The sequence below is a fragment of the Dermacentor albipictus genome, chromosome 6 (assembly GCF_038994185.2).
Source record: "Dermacentor albipictus isolate Rhodes 1998 colony chromosome 6, USDA_Dalb.pri_finalv2, whole genome shotgun sequence".
NCBI lineage: Eukaryota > Metazoa > Arthropoda > Arachnida > Ixodida > Ixodidae > Dermacentor > Dermacentor albipictus.
In genome coordinates this window covers 14,819,477-14,832,176 of record NC_091826.1, presented here as the reverse complement: position 1 = coordinate 14,832,176, position 12,700 = coordinate 14,819,477, and the positions used below count along the sequence as shown (strand labels likewise).

General features: G+C 43.0%; 1 protein-coding gene across 1 annotated transcript in view; it reads right to left on the bottom strand.

Annotated features, from left to right (window-relative positions):
* Positions 1-11,799, bottom strand: part of LOC139060801 (calcium-activated chloride channel regulator 1-like) — a 32,815-nt gene extending 21,016 nt beyond the window's left edge. The window contains exons 1-7 of the mRNA XM_070539961.1: positions 11,694-11,799; positions 10,705-10,878; positions 7,843-7,970; positions 6,692-6,806; positions 4,741-4,968; positions 2,679-2,978; positions 568-786 (exon numbers count right to left, since the gene is read on the bottom strand). Of these exons, the coding sequence (XP_070396062.1) occupies positions 568-786; positions 2,679-2,978; positions 4,741-4,968; positions 6,692-6,806; positions 7,843-7,970; positions 10,705-10,878; positions 11,694-11,792 (1,263 nt within the window). The 5' untranslated portion in view covers positions 11,793-11,799. The remainder of the gene's footprint in view (positions 1-567; positions 787-2,678; positions 2,979-4,740; positions 4,969-6,691; positions 6,807-7,842; positions 7,971-10,704; positions 10,879-11,693) is intronic.
* Positions 11,800-12,700: the final 901 nt, after the last annotated feature.

Genomic DNA, 12,700 nt, shown 5'->3' with positions numbered 1-12,700 from the left:
TTACGACGTCGTAATAGTGCCGATGACGCCAGGCCTGAACTTTCGAGGCGAACATTTGTATTAAATTGAAATATTTCCTCAGGCGACAGCCGGATATGGGAAAGACATTGTGACAATATTTTTGCCGACTCTTCATACTTACTTATTACAATTTCTTCATGCGCGAGAAGCAAGTGTAGAGGTACTTCAACTTTGAGAATGCAATATTCCGTTAATCTCAACAAAAATATTAGTCACCAAAGCTCTCCTTCTGCTCCCATACTACCACATTTCCATATTTTAACATTGCACCTGTCACGTTCCATTACATCACACTTTAAGAAGTTATTTTTAAAGTTCCTTTGTTATGTTTAATGTTACCACTCTAGCTGTAAGTCAGCGCCGGCATTAGTACCCATTTCGTGCACTTTTGCAACCTACACCGCCTCGTTCAGAAAATGTATAAGGATGCTTATATTCATACCACTTCTGTATATATGCAAGCTATCACTCTTTCAGCAATGTAAGCGGGACATGGCCTGCCACAGGCAGATTACTCTTTGCCTTAACCCAAGCCATGTGGCTCACCTTTGCGGGACTTGGAATGGAGATCACTACGTCGTTTCCGTTCACGGTTTCTCGGCACTCCTTGCATCGCTGGCCACTGGGATCTCTGAGCCAAGCTTCGATTTTTCCCGTTTGGGGGTGGTTGCGGGTCACGTGGACTACCGTCCCGTTTCCCACGTTGGAGTCCACTTGGAACTTCTTTTCCAGCAGGCTGGTGAACTCTTCCTCAGACTCCACCAACTTCGATGCATAAGAAGAAGACGACAACATGCGGGCCTATATGAACAGCTGTCTCATGAACGGTACCGCTGCAGTGGGTGGGAACAAAAGCAAGGGAAAATGGAAACCTACGCGGGGCAACTATTTGGCGCACAAGCCTAAACCTTTGCGACACCATAATAAAATCTTTGAAGCAAGCATTTCTCGAAACAATAGCGGATTGCGATTTGAGCTGCAAGACATTTACTACTCGCAGTATTACCATCCTGTAACAAGATAATGTTGTTATCTTTCTGAGCCATTGCGGCGAAGTTTTCTGGCGCAAGCAACTTCCCACACCTTCCCGTCAGAACAGACATTGGCAGTAATTCAGGCTAGTTGGTCTCTCATACTGGGTTCCCATAAGCGCCGCTGAAGGACAACACACAGCGCTGTCTTCCAAAATTGAAGATAGAAGTTGGAGAATGGAATAGGACAGAACAGAATAGAAAAGAGTAGCGCCGTGAGCTGCCTTTCCTGTATAAGTGCTCGTATTTTTAGCGCTACTTAGGATCATGTTGAGTTTAATTGAGTTTATACACCACATACACGTGTACATAACCAGTTGGGACTATGAGGGGGGAAAGGGGGGGGCGTGGTTGCATTACTTGAAACCTCCCCGTCCCCTTAGTACAGAATGAACTCTGCAGGAACAAGGCGAGTGCTGGTGGATGTATTTGCGGTGGCAATTACTTGTCCCATAACCAACTCCATCTTCTGTTGTGTCCTGTGCTGCGCAATGCACTATGTTCAGTTTCCTTGTGCGGGCTGAACTGTCTCCATTCGGAAGAACGAGAATACTTAGAAAAGGAGGGAAACATGGAATAGGCAGTGACATTTAGCCACAGATTTTTCGGACAATGTCACTAGATCGCACCCCAAAACACTCGTTTTCCACCTAAAGGTCACTAAGTGATTGTATGGATTGCTGGGAATTTTATCTTAGGTTTGAATTGTTACCAGACAATAAGCATTGTTCCGTATAGGTTTGTAAACTACATCTTTAAATTATAATTCCTGCTGTGGTGAGTCAGAAACTCGAACGTGAAAAGGAAAAACAACCCCCGAGTTCATGGAAGGGCATCGCATCTCAGGATAGCGCATAACTTGAAGGAGCTTCGACGCACTTTTGGCTCGCTAATGGGATGTTCCGTGTACGTGCGTCTTACAGGTGCCGACCGAGTGAAAACGCGTGCATACTTCTTGCAATAAAATAATTGCGAGGCATTGAACGTAACCAAAGATTTTGGGGCAATTTTACAAAGATACATTTCTAGCCATTCCCGTCATTTTAAAGTCACATAAAACATCGTTAAAGGACTGAAAAAAAATGTTATTTTTTGTTATGGTGAATAAAGATAGCTACATTTAGCTACTTTATCGATAAGTTACCAGCACTGCAGAGTCAAAGCGTTGCCATTCCCGCATCAATGCTGAATCACAGAGGTACCTTCGTTATAGAGAATAATTCCTCTAGAATTGCTGTTAAAAACATTGCACCAAATTCAGAAAGCTTCTCATTTGTAAGTGTTTTTGCCATTGGCCAGCTGCCTTCGCTAGTAGTACGTCCAGACTCAGGATGGGGTTCAATTTTCTCTTTTCAACAATTTTAGCGTAAGCGCCTTTTTTTTGTGAATGTATGGACAGCTATAAATATCGTCAGTCCTATGATTTTAAATGTTATTGTATTTTCTGTATCAATGATACTGTTGTATCGTACGTATAAACCGTGTGCGCACTTCTCTCTCTAATCTCTTAGGGCCTGGAGGGCAATTGAATAAATAAATACACAAATATAAACAAACACCAGGTCCGATGAACTACTTTCCTGGTGTATATGTATTCAAACAAATCAATTATTGAATTTCGCATACCGTGTGAGCTCGGGGCACGGGGTCGTGTTGGCTCGTCGTGGATGACACGAAGGCAGACTCCAGTTCGTCCACGAGGTTTCCCTGCAGGTCGCGGAAGGCGAACGCTTTGCCGCGCGTCGAAGTTGCCAGCCCTTCGAGTCTGTGGTCGGCTTTGGCTCCCAGGGCCAGCGTGCTGACCACGACCTTCGAGGCGACAACGCGGGGCAGCACTTGGGCGATGCGCGGCTTTTTGTTCTCCTCCCCGTCGCTCATAAGCAGGATTGTGGCGCCGTCCGGCGTCTCATTGGTGGTATTCAGTAGCTGAAAATAACGACGAGCATGCTTTAATGCAAACTCCACCGAACCATCTGAACTGACAGCATGCTTGTTTAGGTGGGCTTGTTGGTGCACTTTCAATTTTTATATATACAGGGACCTGGAGCAAGGACGAAGGAAGAAGACCGGACGATGGCTGTACTGCTCAACAAGATTTATTTTATGGTGGCCGCTTATATAAAGGATCCCCTGAAATCGACGCAATATTTAAAGACAGGAATCTAGAAAGTACATTTCACTCCCTTGTAGAACCGCCGATCTGTCATTATATAAAACGCTTCTACCAGCCCTCGAGCTGTTTTATCGCCGCTATACTCAGCGAACTTTGCATTCAAATAATCTTGGCTCACAGGCGGCGCATGCTTACCTCGAGCACACTTCAGAAGTAGGTTTCCGGCTTTGCGACTGACAATATTAACTCCACTGAGCAAAAACGAAAGCCTTAGGGTTGAGATGACAGCTGTGTTCCGATTATTTTCTTTTCGCGCCATCATTGGTTCGAGTTGTACTCCGCCTGCGTTAATACCAAGACCGGTCGGTCGTGAACGGGGTGGGATAAGAAAAAAATACAGTCTAGAGTAAGGAATCGCTATGTTAAATTAACTAACACAGTTTATTTAAAGCTTGAAAAGATAATTGCTTGCTCACTAATAGTTCCATTAAAGCAACTCAATCTAAGTGATATAGCCGTCCAAATCCCGCGTCCTTTCAGGGATACCTCTTTGTACTTCCCTGCAGGTCTATCTTCGAAATAATACCGCACAACTACAAGTTTTCTCAAAATTAGCAATCTGAAGTGTGGTTGTGTGTTCCATCGGTCGTTCATGGGTCAGCATGCTCAGCGTAGGATCGCAATTTCAGTCTACACAACCGGGCCACGGAGTAAGGGCTACTTGAAGGAGGCCTGGCATCACTTACGCCCACTAAGAGAACCAGTTTTGTAATTGAAGAATAGTGGAATAGAGTGTAGTTACGAAATCATTGCAATGAAGGACAGCGCCAATACATAGAGTACGAAAGGCACCTTGAAAGACCTTTCAGTGTGTCTTGCCTGAGCTTCGTACGATAGTCAGAGGTTTGGCCTTTGCACAATTTTGACTGAGTATGATGACCAAATATCCTCCCCTCACATCCACACACACTCACGCACACAAGCACGCATGTACGCACGCAAATACACAAACACAAACAAAATGGAAGACTGCCGATTGGCGGTCTCATATACAGGTTGTCCCAGCTAACTTTAGCCAGTATTTAAATATGTACAAATGCCGCTTAGCTAGGAAAAACATAGGTAATGTTGTTTACCATCGCTTGGAGATACTCAAACAATTTTGCTTGCATTCCGCCTAATTAGACACTTAGTCCTAATTATTTAATCAGCTTCTCACATATTATATTTAGATGAAAAGTGTCAAAGAGCAAATCGTAGAGCGACATGAAAAATTCCCGATACAGCTTTCTGTTGCTCAATACGTGCTACATAAAAGTGTTTTTCAGAGCGTGAAAGAAGCCCGTAAATGCAAGCAAAATTGCCGCGTGGCTGGCCGCTCAAAGCACTTTGCGTGTATTCGCGGGCTTCTTTCACGCTCCAGAAAACACTCGATGAATGCAGTTCGGGAGAACCTTCCTTGAAGCAGGGTTGACAGCTGGGATCAGCCTAGTTATCACCCATACCTGTCCGTACTTACTCTCTCGCATGCACATAGGTTAATCAAGCTGTACGTTTACCAAAATGTCAAAATACCTCTAGGGCCTTCTCAAGGCCACATCCGATGCAGGTAGCTCCACCTGCTTTCAATCCGCGTATGGCGTTCAGGAACCCAGCTCTTGTGTTTACGTTCACTGGCATCAGAGTGTGCACCACTTTGGCGTGCTCACTGAACTCGATGATGGCCAGTCGACGCGAGCCGTCTTTGATGTCGCCAACGTAGCGTGTCGCAGCTTCCTTAAGAAAGTCTAGTCGGCTGTGCATCTGCATTGCAACAATACGCACACGAGTAGCAAATTGGAGCATGGCCATCTCTACAGCACGCGACACAGAGAGAGAGCGACAGAGAGAAAGGAATGGAAGAAAGGTACGGAGGTTAACCAGACGTGAACCTGGTGTGCTACCCTGCAATGTGTAAAAGTTTAATGACGTAAATCACGTTAAAAACTTTTTACAGCCTTTGGGGCTTATCTTGTCACCCAACAGTATTTGCCATGTACTATACGTGCACTTTCTTTAACAGCCTGCGCTTGCTGTCTCAGTTCCACGGCAACGGATCGCCATGTGTCATGGTTACGGCAAGCACACAGTTTTCGCCGTAGCTGTGACAGATGGCGCTAGCATTCAGTTACAGTGAAATCGAGATATATTGCGTAACGCATAGCTGCAGACGGTGCACGCATCAAATTTATAATGGACGAAACAAGTGGATAAATCACGCAAACGTGGTAATAAAGCTAAACTCAAAGGAAAATGTCACCTGTGCAAAATTTCAGTGCGAACTGGCGAGAGGTTTAGTTTGAAGAGTCATATGAGCCCTCGCCCCTACCCCCCCCCCCCTTCGTATTTATTGAAGACACAGTACGTATAGGGGATAGACAAAATAATGAAGGTTGGCACAACAATCAATAACAGAAAATTATTAGTGCAGGGTTAGAGCCTGAATTCAGTTAGAGAATTCCATTCTGCTATACTAAGGATCATGAAGGTAGTGGCACTTGCTTCACTCGCATTATAAACTCAACATTGTGTTCTGCTTTACAAATGAACAGTGAACCACGCCCTCGTTGCCTTTCGCATCGCTTTGTTGATCTTTGAAGGGCTAAAATATTCAAGTTATAAATATTTAACACTAAAAATGAGTAGCCTGAAGCGTGAATGGGTGAGCTGTCACAGAAATTACAAGTCGGAACAACTGCTAAGTTCGAATCTGTAACATCACTAAGTTTAAAGCCCAGTTCATAGCATTCTTGACAAATCCGTAAACTGGTTCAGTAGGTGATTTATTTATTAATTTATTTATTTGTTTGTTTGTTTGTTTGTTTGTTTGTTTGTTTGTTTGTTTGTTTGTTTGTTTGTTTGTTTGTTTCACAATACTCCTGTTGTGGGGTTTTATATGAGGAATGGTTAACCGTACATAGAAACAATTCAACAACAGTATAGAACCACTAAATGTAAGAACGCGAAATTGTGAATAACAAATACGAACAAGTAACAGATACAACACATCTAGCAGTAAAATAAATAAATGTAGATATGACTAATAATTAGCGCTTTACAAAAATGTTAGTTCACTTGATGTATACATATAAAGCTTTCAATGCAGCGTCTTAGAATTTTATATAATAATATGGGTTATATATCGAACTGTTAATGTTTGCATGTTTATCGCGTGCTCCTATAGTACCTTCAGGGGCTTCGGGGACTCGTGTGCAGAACTTTGCATGTGTTCCCGCTCTTTGACTATATTTAGTGCTTCTCATGCTTAGTGCTTAGTGCATGTGACGCGGAGTAGCCGGTTACACTTAAGGCGCCAACCTGTCCTTTCAATTAATGTTATTGAAAGAAACGAGATATGTGTATTTTGTGGTGTTGGCGAGTAATCTGCATCTATAGAAGGAGGAGAACGAACGATACAAGGAAACACAGGAGGGTTAGTCGGTGAAACTTCCATACACTCCTAAAAAAAATGCACAATTGTACTCACATCCATGCTGCCCGAAACGTCCAGCACAAGGACGACGCGCGGCGCCAGGTCTTCCTTTTGCTGAGCTTCATCGAAGGTCACCTGGATGGACTTGGCAGGATCTGATCCGGAAAGACTTGTGTAAGCGGAAAAGAAAGGAGGATTATCAAACAAGAGTTTCAGTGTTACCATCACATTTTACATCACATTTACAGTTTGCTAGCGTTAGCACTCATCTTGGTTACGCCGATTCACCTTAGCTGCCCGACCATTGAGTGAAAAACAATTTAGTATTCTTTCATCAAAGCCAGTCGAAGAATCCGTTGAGTATAACGTGGTATCTACATGTATATTGTCGTTGTGCTTTAGAGATGCCCATGAGTCGACATTACATGTCAGGTTTTATGCAGGAATATAATGTTCTTTTTAGTGCGAAGAACATCGGTTCCGCTTACTGGCCCTACATTTTCGGTTAGTGTACAGGGGATCGATAGGCCTGTTTGCTGGTACAGCAATATATATGCGCACTTGCCTGTAATACCTGACGAAGGTCCGAAACTGTTGGGCAATAAAGCAAAGGTCACCGCGAAGTTTTGTCCGTTAGGTATGTTCACACATACTAGTAAATATATATATATATATTCATGACAGTATAAAGCCAACGAATGGACAATGAAGCCAAGGATAGTATGGGTAAAATAGCGGTGGCTGCAGTTGAACTGTAGAAAATAATAAAGAAAAGGGAAATAAAGGTGGACGAAAAGATAGCTTTCGTGCTAATTGTGGGAGGGTTGGCGACCATATATATATATATATATATATATATGACATCGGGGCAATTAGCTGTCGCTGGACTGTGAACTGTGAACTGAAACCGCATTGTAGACGATAATACAGGAAAGTGAAATCAAAGTTGACGAGCAAATAGCTTTCGTGCTAAATGTGGTAGTGTTGACGAAGAAACATACGATTCATATTCATTCATTCATTCCTTCATTCATTCATTCCTAGAATTGGGAAAAAAATTTCTACAAGATTTGGCGCCATATATATCTTACTGGCGGTATGTGCGGTTCGTGCGATATTAAATAAAAGTGAACAAAGCTGGACATACATAAATGTTATTAGCGGAAGCGGCTCGACGTCCCCGCCAGGGGAAAGAAATTGCTTACTTCTGAAAGTCCGCGTTTCCACTGATAACTTTCCAGGTGGACTGCTGCTTGCAGAGGTCGTTCTGCTTGCTTGGGGCGAACGGGTTGTGGGCGTTGGGCCCGTCTTTGTCGTCGCAGAACTGGCTCACCTGTCACAGGATGGATGTGGTATCGAATACATAACGCGGCATATGTTTTCATCCGCGCTCACATTATTTAATTTTGCAAAACGAATGCCACGATCGCATTCGCGCAACTAATCGTTTAAGAGCAGGTCATCTTACAGCGACTGCTATGCAAGCAATCTAGTTGTTTGTTGTCATTCAAGGTTATAACGTAAGAGGAAGGTTTAGCTCGGAGCGCCCTATCTGAATACATGGAAACGGAGAAATAATTTTCCCGGCAACCAATGTACTCGATTTGATTGGGTTTGCTGTACTTCAAAGAGAAAGTTGAATTATGGTGACTGTGGGTGGTAAATTCTTTAGTTAGGCCGTCGATTTTCTACTAAGAATTGTTGAAAACTGCATGATTCATCTTGCAACTGCATGATTCCATCTAATGGTACACTAAAGCGGACAAACATTATACGTTACACATGAATCCTAAAAATATAGTAATACTAAAACACATCTTTTGCAGAACCCTCGTACTCATCGTAATGAATTCACGTAAAGTGCAAATAGACATACCAATGTTGTCCTCTTTAAATGATCTAATGAATGCCGTTTACAGAACCGCGATATCGGTTCTTGATGCAGAGCTACTAATTTGTAAAGTTCGTGCTTCTACTTTTAGCGAACATTATACTTCTTAAAACGTTCATTTAACAAAATTCAGGCCCTTAATCAAATTACGCTTCCAACCCTAACTAGAATAAAACTTTTTCGCTCAAATGCAACAAATTTCATTGAAATTTGTACAGGGGTTATCTCAGAAAAGCATTTCTACGTTTTAGATGTATTTGAATAGGCCGCGATGGGCCCTAGCTATATAGCTTCCTCTTAAGAGAAAATCGCGTCTGAAATATCCGAATATCTTTATTGCAGTTCAAGTACTCCGCCTCGCTACTGGGGAGTGGTGACGTTGCATACACCATCATCGCCATTTACTGTCGTCAGTGAGTAAAATGCCGCCCCACAGATGGCGCTAGGGTGCCTTTCGCAAAACCCAAACGCACGGCCAGGGAGAAATCGAGCCGAGGCAGAGCGTTGGATTCACAAGGGCAGCTGCTCTTGGTCAAGTGGCGTAGACCGTTCGGACATCGCACGACATCACATGGACGTAGAAATCTATGTTACTTGCGTTTATGTGAGTTTCGCTAACAAAACCAGCAAAACCAACAAACCAACAAAACCAGCGCACACGACGCGATGACGAAGCTACTCAAACACGAAAGTGCAGGTGGCACAGAGTCGAGTGAAAACGAAAACTTTCGACAGCCAGCGTTGTTGCCAAGGTTACCGCAAGTGAGCTCTTCATAAATATCGTACAGAACTCGACAAGCACCACTTTTTTCCGTCTTATAATGTGATTCGATGATCTTTTGATTACGAGTGGTTGTGTACTAGGGAGAGAACTATAACGAGGAGTGCCTACTTCATCGGGCCTGTGGAACCTGAAATATTTCCCTGTATTTACCTCAGTTTCTCGATTACTGAGACTGTGTTGGGTATAATATAGACGCCTTAGACGTTCTCTAGCAATATTCTATTACTTTAGCTTACTTAAAGCTTACCTTTATTGTCGCTCACACAACTAAGTTTTAAGACTATTTAGCTGGGCATTACAACGGCGCACAAAGAATTTGTATTTCACGCCATTTATTTAATCATTTCTGTCAACCCTGAAAGCATCGATGAATGCCTCCTGCACTGCAACTAACGTGTTCAGCATTGCAGCAATGCTTGGTCTCCTTGGCTATTTCCCGGTTGCGGACAGTAAATAACTCGCACAAGGACGGTCACAGAGGAACGAGATTGAACTGCTGAAGCGCAAACAATACAAGTTTACGCATCACCTGGTAAGAGCTTTGAGCTCCACCGCTTATTGTATCGAAGTGCTCAAAGCTATATTTACGCTGACGAGTGCAGAATGTATACACATGAAGGTCATCGAATTCTCTCCTAAGTTCGTCAGAGGAAGACAAGGAAAAAAGAAGGCAGCTGCGTTCTCATGTGGAACATTTACACTGAATAACTTAGGCTACGCCACCCTTCAAAAAATATTATTAAAAATCTAATCCCAGTGGGTAATTGCTTTCAAATACCATTACTAACTCCTTAAAACCTATTTACTAACGTATCAGATTCAACCGTGCATAGAGGCCAAGTTAGTAACGGTTACTACCGCGTCTAGCACCATGTCTATCATGCTGTGTAGTGGCAACGACAGAACGAAATTTAGATTAACAGCATCTTTCTATCACATCTTCCAGTTAACGTTTGCACAGAGCAGATTATAAGACTATCATAAACAGCTTTCTTATCTCATTAAAATGCATAAGTTTTCACCCATACAACCTATAGTCTTGAATGTGCGGCAATAAATAATAAGTTTTACTATGTTACCTTTAATAACGGCAGTTCCTAGCAACGTAGGCAACATTGTGACAAACCGTTAGCAACGTGCACTTACTAACTATTAGTTAGTTATAATAATTTAGCAACAATTTTTCCAAGAGGGCATAATAATTCCTGCAGATTAAATTTGACTACCAGGGTTTCTTTAACTTGCGCCTATACCTAAGCGCACTGGTGTTGTAATACCCGTGCATTCGAATGCGACGGTCAGGCATGGGTGCCGAACCCACGGCCTGGTGCTCCACTGTACCCACTGAGAAGGTCCCAGCCATTGTACATAAGTGTCAAGGGCGGCTCTCACGTTGGCCAGGTATGGCATGAACATGATGGAAGACTCGACGGGATTCCAGCTCGGTTGCTGCACAGTGACCACGCAGTCTTTGGCGAAACGACACTCTTCATTGATTTCACACTTTCCTCCATCGGCTCTCCTTGCGGTGAAGGCAATCCTGCTCGAGCAAGCGTTCAGCTTCACCTGCGAGGACAAGTGTGGCGCGCAATGATGATCGTACAATGAGGACAATGAATGTATAGACAGCTAACGTATGTCGCCAAATCAGGGCTTAGTGTGCTTTCTTTTTATTGTGTTTTGCGCTAACGGCGGGGCAGGCAGTTTTGTTGTCAGTGCTCACAGAAGTACAACTCCCAACGATAAGCGAAACATGCTATGCATTTACCAGAAAATAGCTTCTTCAATTACTACTATTCTTGAAAATTACAACTATGGCAGATGAGACAAAATTATATGATTATATTTGCTTTCTGGCCACATTTCAGAACAGTGGCGTACATCAAAATTTGCTCTATAATGGTCAATAGATCGTCGATTAAATATTTGTACCAGTAGTTGTTTCAGCTTAGGACTATTAAGGCAACGTTTTATATGCGGAATAAAAGTCGACTTGCACACAAAGCATGACCATTTTCTCGAAATTCTCTGACTAGCACCAATTTCGAGACAACACAAATCCAAACAGGATCGTCAAATGCATAATTGTTCCAGTTGACACTTTTTTTTTCTACTGTAGTCTGTGCGCTGACCTGATAACTGGAGCTGCAGTGTCTTTCAGTGCAAAATACTACTACTACTACTACTACTACTACTACTACTACTACTACTACTACTACTACTACTACTACTACTACTACTACTACTACTACTACTACTACTACTACTACTACTACTACTACTACTACTACTACTACTACTACTACTACAACGCCTGCAGTGCTCGGCACTGTTCTGGAAGATTCGGCGATCTACGGCCACATGCGTTTGCTGCTCCTCACCTTTCGGCCGTCGCAGTAAGTGAGTGGATACCGCTTGTCCTCAGCGTTGCCGTACTCGTCGAAAACACCGTAACGGTAGTGGGCCCACTCGTGCACCATCACGTACGCTGCGAGCCAGGATCACGTCATGAAATGCTTGCCTGTATTCTCACACCCCATTTATATGCAAATTGCTTCCAATAAGCTCTAGAAAGTCAGATAATATATACTCAATATTATCAGTTACTTGAATCAATCACTCACTCAATCAATCAATCCGTCACTCTGAGCAAAAAAAAATATTATTCCAGTGACTAAACACCGCCCAATTTCGATTTAGGCGCAAATGTATTAAACAGACGAAAGCCCCGAATTCTAAGCAAGTCGAAGTGTCAAGTTTACGGACAATTACATTGTAAAAATTGCCTATTTAATTTAAAAAGCATATCACAACTGTCAGGTTTACACTGGCGTCCAAGCTGTTAATTTCCAAAGAAGACTCTGTAAAGCACTAATCGGTGGTATTAGAAGTAGCGATAACGTCAAAGGACACTATCGTTGTCAATGTCGCCTCGTTTCACACTCCAGTAACTTATGCTCGGAGGTAACATGGGTTCCTAATGACGCAAGGTGCCTATAACACTTTGGTAGTGGCTTCAAGGTTTTGTTTAAAGCCATTAACGAAGACATAGTGTTTACCATCTGAAACGTCGCAAACGAGGCTCTGGATTAATTTTCCCCAACTGGAGCTTTCTAAACCTGCACCCGCTACACGGTACATACCAGCACACTGCTATTTTCACATGCGGCACTCATCGAATCACAAAGCGGCCGCTACTGCAGGGAATCGCACTTGCGAGCTCTTGCTCAGTAGCCCAGCAATGCACGAACGCTAAGCGCTCGGCTGCTATATAGTGTCGTGCTTGCAGTTGCCGTCTCCTCCGTAATTCCATTACTATCGTTTCTTAAGAAAGAAACGAGCACGTAAAAAGAAAATTTTTGCCCTACCGTATCACATATACTGCGCT